General features: G+C 33.2%; 1 protein-coding gene across 1 annotated transcript in view; it reads right to left on the minus strand.

Annotated features, from left to right (window-relative positions):
- The window catches only part of LOC106669902 (ras-related protein Rab-26), a gene marked incomplete at its 3' end in the record, with an annotated part of 36,796 nt that extends 19,518 nt beyond the window's left edge, over positions 1-17,278 (minus strand). Inside the window, exon 1 of the mRNA XM_024227366.1 lies at positions 17,085-17,278. Coding sequence (XP_024083134.1) covers positions 17,085-17,099 — 15 coding nt within the window. The remainder of the gene's footprint in view (positions 1-17,084) is intronic.
- Positions 17,279-17,916: the final 638 nt, after the last annotated feature.

A 17,916-nucleotide genomic window follows, 5' to 3' on the forward strand; every position in this document is an offset into this window, starting at 1 on the left:
GGCTAACCTCGTTACAGCTTTCCAATCATATAAGAATATTCTGCAAGGCGGGGTTCGTCTTGTGTTTCGGACTATACATATAGTCCTCACGAGACCCAATCTGTATATTACTTCCTCCCTGAAGGACGGTAATCGGTTCCTCTGGAAGGAAATTTTTGACCGAATTTTTCCAACGGAATTGAATTTGAGGGTAATTTCCCTGATCCTTGCAAAATCAAGCCTAGTCAAATCCTAGTCTCTACACGTAATTACACTTTCGATGCCAAAAATATTATCAATGAACGATGATTGTGTAAGGATGATCATCAGTAAATTTTTTTTCCAATTAAAAAAAAGTCTGCTTATATAATTTAAAAGCATACTCGAATTCCTGTTATCATAAAATTTGAAAATCCTATTTTTCGTATTTTGCAAATATTTTATATTTTTAAGGGTTCTGGTATACTTATCCTCATCCCCGTGATATTTAAATTTTAAATAAATATAATAGGTGCGTTATTTGAGAGATTTTAGATCAAACATCAGCTTTAGCCCTTTCCTCTTCCTCATTAGGCATCTTGTCTTACTTTTTTCCTTCTTTTTCTTTATTATTGCCATCTCTTGGGCAATATCCTGTCATGATTTTCCTCCTACTTATTCCGGTAACATTAGGATCGTTTTCAACTCATAGTAGCCCAGGTCGTTTTTCCCTTTACGGGGATTTCTCATTTTTTCCTCCGATTTCATTCATTAGGAAGCTTGTAGGAATCCGAAAGAAATTTCTTCATTGCCGAGGCTGTGAGATTCTTAATTTGTTTTTGATCCCTAATGTCTGAAACATTGGTACCCTCTTGGCTCAAGGGAATCCAGGCCGACCGTGTTAATTATCATTTGAAAATAGGGGCTTGTAAAGTCTTTTGGAAGTACTGAAGCATGGTTGACAGGGTGACTTGCGATAAGTTGGAAAATTTCAGGAGGTGTTTCTACTCACCATATGCAACAAAAACCTCCTATGAACCCCTGTCCAAATCTCAATGGTAAAAGAGTAATTTCAGGGGATTTTTCGACTTAGGTCCACTAAATTGCTTATAACTTCAGAATTACTGACTGAAGAATAATCTAGTTTAAGCCACCTGAAAGAACGTTAAATTTGCTGCCAGAGTGATTTCCTCGAAAAATTAAAACGTCCCCCCCCTTATCGACACTTTTTTTTCAACAAAATGCAAAAACTTTTGCCCTTACCGAAGCGCAATCCAAAAAAGTGGGTATACCGCTGGAAGCCTAAATTGAATGGGAAACTTTTGAAAGAATTGGCAAAACTCCAGGTAGTTATTATTAGTTCCATTACAATCCGATTGACCAATTAACATTTTTCAATTAATTAATTATTTATGAAAGGTATTGGTTGAAATGAAAAAGTCAGTGGCACGAGCGGGATTCGAACCAACGACCTTCGGCTAGATACGCCGCTACTCTACCACTTGAGCTATCTTGGCATCGATCCGCTCGGACACCAATTACCCATCTCAACCTACAACCGTTCGAATTGTCCATCTTTTTGCAATTTTTCAAATGTCGTGTAAAATATTTGATTCTCGGCGACAAATGAAATGGCCACGGAGAGCTTTGGTGAAGATATACTTCAGTTTAATTATTAAATCCATTACAGTTCGCGGTCCGATTGACCAATTAATTAATATCTATGAAAGGTACTGGTTGAGATAAAAAAGTCAGAGTCACGAGCTGGATTCGAACCCACGCCCTTCGGCTAGATACGCCGCTACTCTTCCAATTGAGCTATCGTGACATCGATCCGCTGTGACTTGTCCGACAGTGACTTTTTTATCTCAACCAATACCTTTCATAAATATTAATTAATTGAAAAAAGTTATTAATAGTTAACAATCCAACATTTTCAAAAAATTCCAAATTTCGACATTTTTGTTTTTTCTGAATTTTTCATACAGAATTCTCTCATCTGCAATGTAAATGTAATAATAATGTAAATATAAATTCGCTTTTTTTCCACATCCTACATGTATTTGTTAAATGTAAACAAGTTTGTAAATCCTAGGCCCTGAAGATGATCTCAATAAAGATCGAAACGTTGGCACGATAAAGAAAATGTTTTTCTGAAACATACATCACACCAGACCGCATCTCACGGTTTCTGAATAATTAATGTAAATAAATTTTTTTATAGCAAATTTAACGTTCTTTCAGGTGGCACAAACCAGATATTTGTACAGTCAGTAATTCCGAAGTTGATAAGCAATTTAGTGGATCTAAGTCGAAAAAAAAAACTGAAATTATTTCTTTACCGTTTAGATTTGGACAGGGATTTATGGGAAGTTTTTCTTGCATATGGTGAATACAAACACCTCCTGAAATTTTCGACACTTATCAATGCCATAAATATATGATGTAGGGGTATGATAAAAACAGGGATTTAATTAAATCCATAAGAGAATTGATCAATTCAATATAATTGAAGCAATAAACGGAACATAATTATAAACCGCTTTTATTCTTAACGTTGGATTTGTGGCAGCTCGAGTTACAAAGGATGTTACTTCATTTTCAGGCTTATCTATTCATTTTGTGTCGTACTTTTTATTTTTACAGGAACGCTTTTTGAACCGTTGGATTCCAAATAAAGATAATTTTTTTAAATTTAACTAGAACTCAACTTAATCCGTAGGAATCAATCGGTACAATGGTTTTGGGTATTTGAAGAGCTTTTCTTTGATGCCAATCTATTGATGTCAACTTTTCACAATCAATGGAGAACCAAAATACGTCTTTAAATATCTTAGAATAATCTTTTGTTTGAGCAACAGTTTCTTTTGTTCTTTTATAATCCCATCATTTTAGCATGTATAGCATAAAATTTTCAACTCATATTTTTCTTATCCTACCATATTGCGTGGGCTGGACTTATACAAAATAGCTTTAATGAACTCCAGTAGATAATATTAATTAATTTTGCAAGTATCACCAAATACTTTATTCTTATAACAGATCCATTAATTTTGAAACATTATTATCATTTAGTTTAGCTGTCGGTTGGTCCTATGAAGAAAAAAGTTATTGTTAATCAGTTCAGCTGCTGATAAGACCTCTAAAGTTGAAACTTTATTCTTAAGCAATTCAGCTGCTGATAAGTCCTCTGATGTTGAAGCTTTATCGTTAATCAATTCATCTAATGATGTCATCTGAAGTTGAAGCTTTATTCTTAAGCAATTCAGCTGCTGATAAGTCCTCTGAAGTTGAAGCATTATTGTTAATCAATTCAGCTCATGGTAAGATCTTTGAAGTTGAAGGGTTATCGTTAATCAATTCAAGTATTGATGTAATCTGAAGTTGAAGCTTTATTCTTAAGCAATTCAGCTGCTGATAAGTCCTCTGAAGTTGAAGCGTTAATGTTGATGTAATCTGAAGTTGAAGCTTTATTCTTAAGCAATTCAGCTGCTGATAAGTCCTCTGAAATTGAAGCATTATTGTTAATCAATTCTGCTCCTGATAAAATCTTTGAAGTTGAAGGGTGATTGTTAATTAATTCAGATTTTGGATAATCTGTTGCCTAAATTGTATTCCAGGTAAACTGTTTATTTTGTTTTTCCAAAACTAGTGCAGGTTTCGTGCACAACGGGGATAATTTGTCTCAAAATGACCATCAACAATTGGTTTCCATCAAAGACAATAGCATTTTTTTAAATATTTGGATCCCGTATGATGAGGTTTTTGATTAAGTGGAAAACTACTTTACAGGCTGAAAAATTGCCAAAATTCTTGGTTTTTGTATTAATTTTTAACAAAGCCTTAACAGAACAATACCACAGTGGCATGAAGTTCGCCCTACTTGGCTTTTATCAGGATTTTCCCGGTTGAAAAGTCAAATCCACAATTCCATCTCATAAGTTTGAACTTCGTCGGTTCTTCTTGAGGCTCCGACGCCCTCGGTTGTTTGTTTTTGAGTGTGAACCCTCGAAAAGCCTTATTCAAGGAATGGAACTGTTTCCTGATGTAGGTCGATACCCTGTGTGGTTTCCTTAGTGTCGGTGTGCTTAGAGTTTCCAACTTGACTCCGACCGTTCGCCAGAACCGAACAAAAACACAGCCCAAATGAAGCGAACTTGCAAGAACCCGGACCAGGCATAAATAATACAAAGTTACCGCCAGAACCTTCTCTTGAATTGATTATTATTACAAAGAACACCGACCTAACGGAGCGAAAGCAACCATACCTGCATGATTCTAAATGCTTTTGTTGGAAGATTAATTTGTCTATGTATAAAAGATCAAAGTAGAGGTATAGGGAGCTTTTGTTCAAAAAACAACTAGCTGTAGGGTCGAAGAAAGCTAAAAAGAAAATTGGCTAGTCAGGATAATGAAAAACCAATATGCTTTTCTACTAGTACTTTCATGGCAGTGTCAAATATTGATAATTCTTTTAAAAAAATTTATGTTAGTTTCATTATCTGTACGTTTCCACGAATGTACAATGCAATATATAATATAATAATTAAGTGGTAAAACAAGATTTCAGGAACATAGCGAGGTCTACTGGCATGCCAAGGGTCAGTGAAAGAAAGGAGAGGTCTCTAGCTTTAAAGATTGTAAATACTTTAAGTGAAAGATTAATTTGTCAAGAGAAGAAAGAAAAAGGTCAGAGAAAAGATAAAAATTCCTCTTTTATTTCTTACAGATCTTTCCTCGTGAAATGACAGACACCACGACAGACGAGCTGACTCCTACTGACAAAACATGTCCGGAAAAGACGATAAGGGTATCAAACTTTTTATCGCCGCTTAATTTCGCAACTGGAAAGGTTGGTTTGTATTTACTATTATTATATTGTGACAACAGCAATTACGACCGGTAGATGGCCCTCAGACAACCTGAGCAGGTGACTGAGAATTGGCCATACGCGGTTGACACACGGGCACCTGCTTTTGGGCCAAAGCTAGCGCAGGTGCCCCCTATGCAGAGAAAGGTTGCTCGATGTGTTCCACATACTGGAACATGTCATGCCTTGGCTCCTTACAGGGAGCGTGCAGGCATGCCATCCAATCTGAAAATGGTACTCGAGCACGACAGCGGGTTTCAGGGTTCCTGTTCCGCTTTTTAGGGGAAATTGTTTTTTTTATTTTATTGTATATAATATGTCCTATGTGTTGTGTATGTTTTGTCTGAGTGCATGTATTTATAAGCGTGAATGGCGAGGGGTGAGGGTGAAAGTTAACGTCATCATCGCCCCTCGAACTTTGAGAGCGTATGTGTGTGTTCGGGGTCGATGGCGGAATATTTATAAAAGTACTCCATCAACCCCAAACTAGATTAGTTTGAGTATAGGTCGGTGGAGGAATATCAAGTACTCCACCGACCAAACGGAATGAGTGTACTGTATGGATGTATTTATGTGTATGAATGTATTTATTTGTATGAATGTAGTGTTTGAATATAGACTTAGTTGGGGCTGAAATGACCCAGATGTCGGAAGCCCCAGTCAAAAAAAAAAAAAAAAAAAAAAAACAGCAATTAATCTTCTTATGTATTTTTAANTCAAAAAAAAAAAAAAAAAAAAAAACAGCAATTAATCTTCTTATGTATTTTTAAGAATCGTTGAAATACCATTACGAAAAATATATGATTTTTATTTCTTCCAGATTAAAATTGGTATGATTTTTTTCAATTAAATTTATTTCTAATTGAACAATGTAAAAATACATACGCTTTGAAGGTCCTTCACGCTCTTTCTGTTGGTCCACTGAGCGAAATTTTGCCGAAATGAGCCAGCGTTGAAAATCGGGGCGCGATGTCACTTTTAAACGGCATGGCCATTATCAGGAACCGAAAGGAAACAGGACTGCTATCACATAGGGTCCTCCCTACCAAAAAAAATTCCTTCCTGCGCTCAATGGTCATTGAAACGCTTTGGGCGGCTTATTTTTGGAAAAAGGAACCCTTCTTTTCTGTTTGAGTATTGTGCATGTTGAAAAATCACCACGTGTGACACCATTCATGTCTTGATAACATCGTACACTCCTACATTATTATTAAAAACGATTTCGTGTTCAATTAACTGATTAAAACATATCAACCCCTTTCATCTATAAATATCTGTCAGCAATTTTTTAAGCTTTTTTTAACCTCTGGCTTATCACGCACGTATAAATATACAGTACAAAAATAAAGCAGTCAGAATTTTCCTTATACCGTACAAGATGTTCGTTTCGAATTCTTTGATAATTATAAACTTTGAATAAACAATCGATGCGACGGGGATAAGAGGGAATTATTCATCAAGTTTATTGCTTGTCAAAAGTCTACTTTTTTACTTTTCCATGAAAGCTTTGTCACCTTACAAATTGAATTTTCATAAATTTACCAGAAACGCGTTGTTTGCATTTTATACATGGCTCGGTAATGAATAAACGCATAACTAGATAACTTCATTAAATATACTTTCACCGGCGCTCAGCGCAATTTGCATATCAGGCGATTTGTGTTTGTGATGGAGGAAAGAGTGTGTTGTAGAATGAATACGAACTGCTGGAAACGATTTGTTACACAATATTAACTAAATCAGTTGACAGGATGTTAAAACTAAACAAAACACATAATACAATTAATAATTACCTAACCAACAGATTAATGTCATTATGTCATAAGTAAGAAGTATAATAGCTGTTAGTTGATTTGTTGTGTATAGAATATATATAAATATTTATTTAGAAATCGTGAGATGCGGTCTGGTGTGATGTAGGTTTCAGAAAAACATTTTCTATATCGTGCCAACGTTTCGATCTTTATTGAGATCATCTTCAGGGCGCAAACTGTTTTTCTTCTGTGTAATTGTGCCATTCTTGCGTGTCGTATCGAAAGTGCCCTATATGAATATTCTTATTGTCTATTTTATTTATCTTGATTGTTTTGTGTAATGCCAGGGGTGTTTTAATATATTTATCCCCTAAACTATTTTTTGTTTAATATATATATACAAGGTGAAAAAGATGTAAAAAGGTGGCTCTGGAAGAAATACTGTAAATAAAAATTAGATGCAATAAATATGATGCTATGTTATGCTTTCACATTAACCTTCCTCACTAAATACGTAGATGATATATTGACAGCAGTTCCCATAGATCAAATTCAAAATTAGATACATTTAATAGCTTTCACCCACGCTTACAATTTACACATGAAATCGAAAACAACAAAACAATACCATTTTTAGATACACTTGTAATAAAACAACCAGATGGCACATTAATCACAGATTATCAAAAACCAAGAATCACAGATCACTACCTCAACTTTACATCTCGCCATCCTCTTCATACAATAATAAACACGGTCAAAGGGTTACTTCACAGATGATTACCTTAAGCGATGAATCATTTCACCACAAGAGCATAAAGGTATACAAACAGATCCTCCATAATAATTACTACCTACAAAGTACAAAATCAATTGTTTAAACTGTCCGGCATCTTACATCGGTCTTCCATCCCAATATCTGCACAAGAGAGAAAAGCAACATATCTATGATTGCAAAAAACCCAAACGAAATCCTACAGCACTCGCTACTCACCAATATTGAACAAAAACACAATTTCGACTTCAAAAATCCAAAAATTTGTGTGGTGATTAGTGACCGTTAATCCATATTTATTTAGAAATCGTGAGATGCCGTCTGGTGTGATGTAGGTTTCAGAAAAACATTTTCTTTATCGTGCTACGTTTCGATCTTTATTGAGATCATCTTCAGGGACTGGGATTTACAAACATTCTTTACATTATTTTTATTTTGTAATATGTAAACAATGTTTGTAAATCCCAGGCTCTGAAGATAAAGATCGAAAGATTGGCACGATAAGGAAAATGTTTTTCTGAAACCTACATCACACCAGACCGTATCTCACGATTTCTAAATAAAAATCCAAAAATTTTACACACAGAACAAAACAAACATAAACGTAACTTTTTAGAAATGGTTTACATCAACTGAGATAAACACAGCATCAAATACAGAACAGATACACGTAAACTCAGTCGCAGTTACGCCAATATCATTAATCAAATTCAATATAGATATTATACATATACCATCACATCATACACAACACATATTATAGCATATAAAACATTCATCACATTCCACACATCAAACATTTTTACATAGTCTAATTTTTCAACATTTAGCTTTCCTTTTCCTATTTATCCCCATATATATAATCCTGAAAGGATAATCTGGCCGAACCATTACCTACGTTTTTTCCCTTCGCCGGTTCTTTTCACCTCAAAGAAGCCGACTCCTTATACAAAAATGTCTTTCTATACTGACTTTCTTCCTCCCCCTTTCAAAATCCAACGTATATAAACACAAAACAGCAAAATCTCACTGGCACTCTCAACACGACACGCAAGAATGGCACATTTACCCAGAAGACAAACACTCTGAGTGAGTAGAGATACTTTGATTGAATATAAAAAATATTTTTTACATTGTGTAAATTCACTTTTTCCACATCCTAAATGTATTTGTTAAATTTAAACAATGTTTGTAAATCCCAGGCCCTGAAGATGATCTCAATAAAGATCGAACCGTTGGCTCGATAAAGGAAATGTTTTTCTGAAACCTACATCACACCAGGCCGCATCTCACGATTTCTAAATAAATATCGATTAACGGTCACTAATCACCACACATATGCAATAAAATTCATAGGGGGCGTCGGTGGCCGCAACGGCTTAGGGTACGGTTACTTTGGATGCGAATTCTGTCGAAATTTTGTTCTGACGAATACGTCCGAAATCCTCGTCAGAACAAGGTGGTTACAGTGTATGCGTTTTCTGATAGTCAGTACGTTTCTATCTCCCAGCAAAATGGACGAACTTAATGAGTTTTATTTTCTTGAAAGTCCATTGATTAAGGTATTGATAATAGCTGGAGGAAAAACAGTATTAACCCCTAATTTTCCACAAGAGACGAGAAGGGATAGTTTCAAACTCATTGCTAGTCCCTTAAAAAAATGCATATTAATCCATGTACGTTTAGCGGTCATAATTGACCATATTAATTTAAATTTGAAAAATGGCAAAAAGAGGAAAAATTCGAATGGTTATAGGTTAAGATGAGTTGGTATCCGACGGGATCGAAGTCATGATAGCCTCAAGTGGTTAGAGGAGCAGCGTATTGAGCCTAAGGTTGTGGGTTCGAATCCAGCTCGTTGCATTAATTTTTCGTCTCAACCAAAAAGAATTATAAAAGATCTCTGATAAAAAGAATTATTCATTAGAATAATTAATATGGTTAATTATGATCACTAATCAATTGTGGCTTATTGGTAGAGTTGATTTCTTGAGAAACTTTTTCCCCATCTCTGTTGTGATATTTTTTGTTGTTTAAGCGTCCCACAAACACCGATTCTCAAAAACAAGACTAATCAGTTTATCTATATCCACGGTGAAATACCAAAACTGTCAAATTGAACGCACGAAAAAATCAAACTGTTTTGAACGCTCGAATGGTTCTGACGACATCCCGCGTGTTCTGACATGCAATTCGCTGCCAAAGTAAACACTCTCATTGGAAAGCATGTATTTGATTGGTCGGACGAAATCGTCAGAACTCGTCAGAACAAAATTTCGTCAGAATTCGCATCCATAGTAACCGTAGCCTTAGGCGTTGACGCGGCGCTCATCACTGCAGGTAAAGGAACCGTGTTCGAATCCGACATACTTACATTTTTTTTTTTCAAAAACACCGACACCCTGGGGGTTGATATGATCTCTGCTATTGCGAACATTCCTTAAAAAAAAAAAAAAAATAAAATAAACACAAACATTCTCATATTTTTCCCGGTCAGACTGATCCATCAGATCCATTACATACAACTTCTAATTTGAGTTTAATTTCGCTATTCTAAATTATAGTTTATTTGTAATTTTGTTACGTAACAACAAATTCAAGCAACGCTGCCTTACTGGACCTACAGGATCGAAAGAAAAAAAGAAAAGTAGGGCAGCCCTACGCAGTACGCGATAAAAAAACTTAAAAGAAGGGAATAACTATATTTCTTTTTGGGCAATTGTGGCATGTGGACATGTTTTAATAAATAAAATTAACAAACAACTACACAATTTAGTAGCAGACCGTATGCTTAAAATAGCTAAATTTCGTAGCTAATTGAATAGAATTGAATTGCTAAATTTGTTCTTTTTTTTGTGTTGTTTTTCTGAAACCTACATCACACCAGACCGCATCTCACGATTTCTAAATAAATAAATTTGTTCTTTTTGTTGAGACTTTGAATTTTTTTTTTAATGCTTTTTCGTATTCACTGACAATTTTGTGTTCATTACTTTTAATATCTTTTGTTATCTTTCTTGGTGAATTTTGTAAAAAGCTAGCAAGTGTTTCTTTTAAAATTGATTGGAAAATTGCATTTTCTGATAAATCTAAGGCTTGAGATAAGGCCCTTGTACCTTGTGATTTCTGTTGATCTAATGAAGGCACAGATAGATTCTGATAGCCATTTGTGCTTTGAAAATTTTAAGTCTCTTTAAATTTGGTATTATGTTCTTTAAAAATAATGATGCAAAATATTGGAACAATCAGATTATAGTTAAGAAGGAAATATCTATCCACTTTACACTAAATTCAAATTTAGCTATTTTATGTATACGCTCTGCTACCAAAATTTTGTAGTTATTTATTAATTTTATTTATTAAAACTTGTCCACATGGAACAATTCCCCCAAAATTAAAATTTATGAATTTTTTATTTTGAAGTTGTTTATCAAGTTTTGATTTAGACAAAAAAGAACAAATATTGAAATGAATTATCACTAAACCATCGGTTTATTATTGAGGTGAATTATACATGAACAATATAAACCCATATTACACTGCTTAGTAATATTATAAAGTACTAAATTTAAATAAATTTTTTTTTAATTATTTTTTATATAAACATCTTATAACTCGTTTTTGTAAATTCAAAACTAAAAATTTCCTTTTTTACAATAAAGAAATTAATTAAAAATAAAATTTAATTCTATTACAATCAAAATATCATTATAAATCAAAATTTAATTTTTTTCTTTAATAAACAAACGAAATAGATTCCCTTCTTTTGAATGGGTATTTTTTATGGCTCACCACGTACTGTGTACGACTGCCCTTCTTTTCTTTTTTCTCTCGATCTTTTAAGTCCAGTACAGCAGCGTTGCTTGACTTTACTGTTACGTGACAATTTAAATATACTCTGGGAAAAAGGTAATATTGAAATTTACCCAAGTTGTCTGTGCGGTGATGAACGTGAAATTTCGTCGTTACCGATCATATTTTAGTCTATTTTCGCTGGGTTTGTCTGCTAGACGCGTTACAGCATTTCTCCATCTTCAGTGCGATTCTGTGAAGTCATGTCTCTTTTATAAGTTCGTGCGGGGTGGTTATCTTTGTCGGTGCCTTTGTGTGATATCTATTGTAGCTCTGTACAAATCGGGCTAAAAGGTCCCTATTGTACAATGCCTGAATTTGAGAAGTATACGAGATATTTCACTTTTCAGGTTACTTCAACCTTTCACGATTTTATTCCATAAAGTCCGATTTGTCCCATAAAATTTTAATCCTGCTGTAAATTTGATTACATGATGGAGCATGGAAAAGAACATTCGAGTCATTTTTTATTGTATCCTTGACGTACAAAATACAAAAGTACATAGAATACAAACGAAAAAGAGATGTTCTTAGTTCTGTGAATAAATACTGACAGATATGGCACTTACAGAAAAGTTGCCCCTACTAATGAGCATTAAACACATGCACGTAATTTCTCAATGGTCAGTCATCGGCAATGTAAAATTAATCTTTAATTGATAAAAATTTGACTTTTTGGTTACAACCCGTTTAAAAAAACAGTCCTAAGGTCATCATTAATTTTGAAACGTTTATTAAAAAATGAGAAAAATGATATAAAGAAAAAAACTCTTTAGTACAAAATTAAAGCCAGCTGTAAATCTTCAAAAAATTAAATTATATGCTCAAAATCTGTTAGGAATTATGTCAGGCTTTGTATTCTTCAAAATAGTAGACATTTTAAAAATGTTCATACTTTTATATAAATAATTTGTCTAAATTTTGCCATTCTCAATTCCTCTTAAAAACACGGACAAGAACCTTGTAAGGTGTTTTTTTATGCAAATTTAACGAGTTTTCTAGAGGCGTGTTCAAATCTGAGAAAGAAGTTTTAAGAATTTTTCTTTCTCTTTAGATAATGATTATTCGGAGATCGTGAGATGGGGTCTGGTGTGACGTAGGTTTTGGAAAAACATTTTCTTCATCTTGCCAACGTTTCGATCTTTATTGAGATCATCTTCAGGGCTCAAAGTGTTTGTTTTCTGCGTAATTGTGCCATTCTCGTGTGTCGTGTTGAGAGTGCCCTTTTTTTGTGAGGGGTTGTGAATATTATTATTTTATTAATGAAATGAAAGGTATTGGTTGAGATAAAAAAAGCGGATCGAGGTCACGATAGCTCAAGTGCTAGAGTAGCGGCGTATCTTGCCGAAGGTCGTGGGTTCGAATCCCGTTCGTGACACTGACTTTCATATCTCAACCAATACCTTTCATAAATATTAATTAATTGAAAAATTATTATTTGAAAATCGTCAGATGCGGAACGAAAGTTCAGTGAATAAATAAAATACATTTTCATTGCGTTTTTCATTTGCATATCTTTGTCTAATTAATCGATTCCTAAGATTCTTTTACTACAGTTGTCTTGATTAATTAATTCTTTACCTTTAATTTTTTGGCATTGCTTAATTTAATATTTTTAATTTTATTTATAACATTTTACATTTTTTTTGTGTGGTGATTAGTGACTGTTAGACAAAGATTATTCAGAAATCGTGAGACGCGGTCTGGTGAGATGTAGGTCTCAGAAAAACATTTTCTTTATCGTGCCAACGTTTCGATCTTTTATTGAGATCATCTTCAGGGCCTGGGATTTATGAACATTGTTTAAATTTTACAAATACATGTAGGAACGTGAAAAAAATGAATTTATACAATGCTAGAAATTTTATATTCAATTAAAGTTTTTTTTCACAACCTAAATGTATTTGTAAAATTTAAACAATGTTCATAAATCCCAGGCCCTGAAGATGATCTCAATAAAGATCGAAACGTTGGCATAGAAAATATTTTTCTAAAAACTAAGTCACACCGACCGCATCTCATGATCTTCAAATAATCAACATATTTATATTCAGAATAATATCAGGAATGTGAAGTAATAAACTAGCAAGAAATTATCCAGTTTAATGATACAGAACAGATATAAAATATTGATATATAAAAATTTGTTTGTCATGCACTGGTCGTGTTCAAACTAGTGCTTTAAGATGTCAATGGTTAATTTCATCGTACTTGAAACCATAGGATAATTAATAATGAACAGTATGAAAAAAATATGTGGTGATTAGTGACAGTTAGAAGATGATTATTCAGAAATCGTGAATTGCGGTCTGGTGTGATGTAAGTTAAATTTAAACAATGTTTGTAAATCCCAGGCCCTGAAGATGATCTCAATAAAGATCGAAACGTTGGCACGATGAAGAAAATATTTTTCTAAAAACTACATGAAAACGACAAGAATGACATATCTACACGGAAAACAAACACTTTGAGTGAGTACAAATACTATAATTGAATCGAAAATTTTCTAGCATTGTATAAATTCATTTTTTATTTATTTATTTTTATCTAAAATTTTCTTGCACTGTATAAATTCATTTTTTATCTAAAACTTTCTAGCATTGTATAAATTCATTTTTTTAATCTAAAATTTTCTGGCATTGTATAAATTCATTTTTTTCTTTTAATCTAAAATTTTCTAGCATTGTATAAACTAATTTTTTTCTTTTAATCTAAAATTTTCTGGTATTGTATAAATATCATTTTCTTAATCTAAAAGTTTCTAGCATTGTATAAATTCATATTTTTTCTCACCTCCTACATGTATTTGTAAAAGTTAAACAATGTTTATATATCCCAGGCCCTGAAGATGATCTCAATAAAGATCGAAACGTTGGCACGATGAAGAAAATATTTTTCTAAAACCTACATCACACAAGACCGCATCTCACGATTTCTGAATAATTATGAAAAAAAATTCGAGTGGTTGTATACGTTATTAAACGTTTAAAACAACGAACAAAGATTGTTTACTCCCTGCCACGAGGAATATCGAATATTCTGGGGGAACGTATGACGTCTGGAAAGTTAAGATATCAGAGAAAATGGGGTGGGTTCAATACCACCCCGAGGAGTATCGAGTACCAGACTACTATGTTTATACCGGGTAATGCTGTATATATAGTTTTGTGTTTTGTGCCTATTCTGTAATTCAGGGGTGCTCAAACGGTCGATCGCGATCGACCAGTCGATCGCGAGTGCTTTTTGAGTAGATCTCGAGAAGAAAAAAATTTNGTAAGTAGTCTAAAAATATTGAGGTAGATCGCCAGCAGTTCAAGTTTGAGCACCCCTGCAGTAATTGATAACCTGAAGTACAAACGAGACGTTAGCTTAAGGATATCGAAGTAGTATACTTATAAAATCAAAGAATCAGTAACTATAACGAGACGTCCAAATGGCTGAAATACCCGTGAAGGACCAGAAAAAGAATGAAAACACGCAGAGGGCCAGCGATGACCTCATCTGTTTGTCGTCCCATAAAACTCCTACTTCATATATAACCCTCTAAGTTACTAATTAAAGTTTCACGCCCTGGAAAAAATGCATTCAAATGTTCGACGAAGGAACTCGGCGTTTTCTTTTTAATTGACCTAATCCCAGATCGTTTGTTTAAAATATATTAAAAGACCACAAAAAAACTGCGCACACGTATTTTGAAGTTTATTTCGAAATATTTGTATTTTAATATTATATTAACTACTACGTACTTGTTTTAATGTTTATCAAATAAAAAGAGATAAGAAATTCATGAGTGTTATTTAAAATTATTCAATTTTGATTGTTTGAAAAAAAATTAAACAAAACGTCGTAAAATTATTTAGTGATAGAATAAATGATTAGTTATACTTCAATATATCACTATATAGTTTTCCGGTGTTTTGGTAAATTTTCTTTAAAACCAACCTAATTATATAATTTTTATTAAAACTCATGAATTTCTGATCTCGTTTAAATTGGCTTACATTTTTTTAAAAGTGTTTATACGATCTTTCCAAACTCCGATATATGAAATTATGAAAATTAAACAATGTAGAAGCAATATTTATGAGTTTTGTTTTTAGTGATTGTGATTTAGAGATTTCTGTGCATAGAAAAATATATAATTTTATTTGTAATAATATCAAGTTGAACTAAAAAAATAAAATAAATGATATATGATAGCAAAAGAAAGAATATAGATACTACTACTTCCACCATAATGAAATAATAATACCATTGAAATTTAAATAAAATTTATTTGTGTGGTGATTATTGACCGTTAGTCGATAATTATTCAGAAATCGTGAGATGCGGTCTGGTGTGATGTAGGTTTCAGAAAAACATTTTCTTTATCGCGCCAACGTTTCGATCTTTATTGAGATCATCTTCAGGGCCTGGGATTTACAAACATGGTTTAAATTTAACAAATACATGTAGGATGTGGAAAAAAGGAAATTAAAAAAAGCAAAAAAATATTTTTTATATTCAATCAAAGTATTTCTACTCACTCAAAGCGTTTGTTTTCTGTGTAATTGTGCCATTCTTGCGTGTCGTGTTGAGAGTGCCAGTGATATATTGCTGTTTTGTGTTTATATATGGTGGATTTTGAAGGGGTGGGGAAGGAAGTCGGTATAGAAAAAAGATATTTTTGTATAAGCCGTCGGCTTCTGTGAGGTGAAGAGCAGACGAAGGGAAAAAAACGTTGTTAATAGTTCGGCCAGATTATCCTTCGAAGATCGAAACGTTGGCACGATAAAGAAAATGTTTTTCTGAACCTACATCACACCAGACCGCATCTCACGATTTCTGAATAATAAAATTTATTATTATTTTTTAAACAAAAAACGTAATACGCTTAAAAATCAGAAAAAAATAGTAAAAAAGAGAAATAATCTATAAATTATCATATATAGTGAATTGATAATGTATAATTTTCTTCGGAAAACTAAGTAAATGTACAGCAACACGAGCGTGAAGTAAAATCGGAGGGACTTAAGGTGAAGAATAAGGAGACTTAGGAGAATTTAGTCGTATTGTAACAATATGCTATAATTTAAATCTCAGGTATATTTATCCTTTACATATATGTATATTTATTTAATAAACCATCCATAAAAAAACCCGACATACGATAGATTCTCAAACGTACATTGAATCTAACAAAAACCATACGTAACTAAAATGAATACAAATACAAAATAAAACTCATGGTTAAAGCAAGTGACCAATATTTCAGCAAAATATTTAATTGATTTTCATTTCCCTTAACTCTACTCATTATAACTGTATAAATATTTATTAAGGCAATATTGAAATTCAAAAAACCCAATTTTTTAACTAAAATCATAAATATTTATTAGTCCTTTTGCCTTGTAGTATATTTTTTATTATGCGTGGTTTTATTTTATTTGATACGTTAATTTAACTCATTAAGATTGATTTTTAATTAGTTTAATTTTCGCTTACATCATACATTATAATTTAAGTATGTTTCCCGTTAACCTTTACCTGATCCACATTGACAAAATAATTATCATTAACTGAATTTTTTTTCAACATTTTCTTAAATCTTGTTTTAAATTAAACATAAGCACAATTTGTTCAATATGAAATATTCTGTACATATTGTTTAAAGCCCGGGTATTTTTCACAAAGGGTGCTTACATCACCAGCCAGTCATTGTTTATTAATATATTTACGGATACGACGGCTGGTCGGAAATTTAAAATAAGCGTGGCAAGTTGGCATAAAGTTTACTGACCCAGTTCCAAATAGGCCACCCCCTTTTATAACCTGTTGAAAATCAGATAAAGAGGGCAGACGAGAAATACAAGTCGGATCAATAGGGAGGACTTACGCTCAAAGCCGACATCTCAGCCCGGTCTCGTTCCTAACTCGTCGTCGAAGGCATATCGGTTCAAGGCATTAGGTGGATTGGTGTTATAGGTTTGTTTACTGCGAGGATGTTGAGGAGATAGCAGTATTGTTATAACCTGCCAGCACCCCTTTACCCTCCGAGACCACCCTTCGGGAGGATCAATCTAAGGGCTCGTGCGCGCTCCCGCCCCCTTCCTTAACTGTGGCCATCCGGTGGTGCCGATACCGACCGTCCACAAAACTGTGACATGCTCTCTTTGCCCTATGTTCCTCTAAGAGCATAAAACGTATTTTCTCCTCGAGAACATTAATAAAAGTATTTTTAAAAAAAACAAATTTTTATAAAGAAAATCTGAAAGTTTGAAACCGAAAGACATGGATGAGCAGAAAAGATTTATGACTATAAATAAAGAGTTCTTTCTTGAATCCTTAAAATATTTATGTCTCATCAAATATCAGCCTTCGAAAGAGTTTTATAAAAAGCTCTTTTTTCCATATTTTCAGAAGCTGAAGAACGATGAATCTTAAGTTAAAGAACCATAACCATAAAAAGTTATACGATCTAATATACAATTCTTGTATACCTCACCCCCCCCCCGAAAAAAAACATGTTGCATAAATATCCACCTTCTGACAACTCTATAGGTCCTTTACCATATTTTCTGGGCCTGAATAACCCACAATATTAAGTCTGTGGTTGACCCGCTGTTGCGTTACTACACTGACAGACAAAAAAGGTGGTCAACGTTGTTTTTTTAAGTAAATACTTGCAATCATTATAATTTTTATTTACTGATATGTTTAAATAAAAA

This window comes from Cimex lectularius, unplaced genomic scaffold (assembly GCF_000648675.2).
Source record: "Cimex lectularius strain Harlan isolate CLEC.00 unplaced genomic scaffold, Clec_2.1 scaffold193, whole genome shotgun sequence".
Taxonomy (NCBI): Eukaryota; Metazoa; Arthropoda; class Insecta; order Hemiptera; family Cimicidae; genus Cimex; species Cimex lectularius.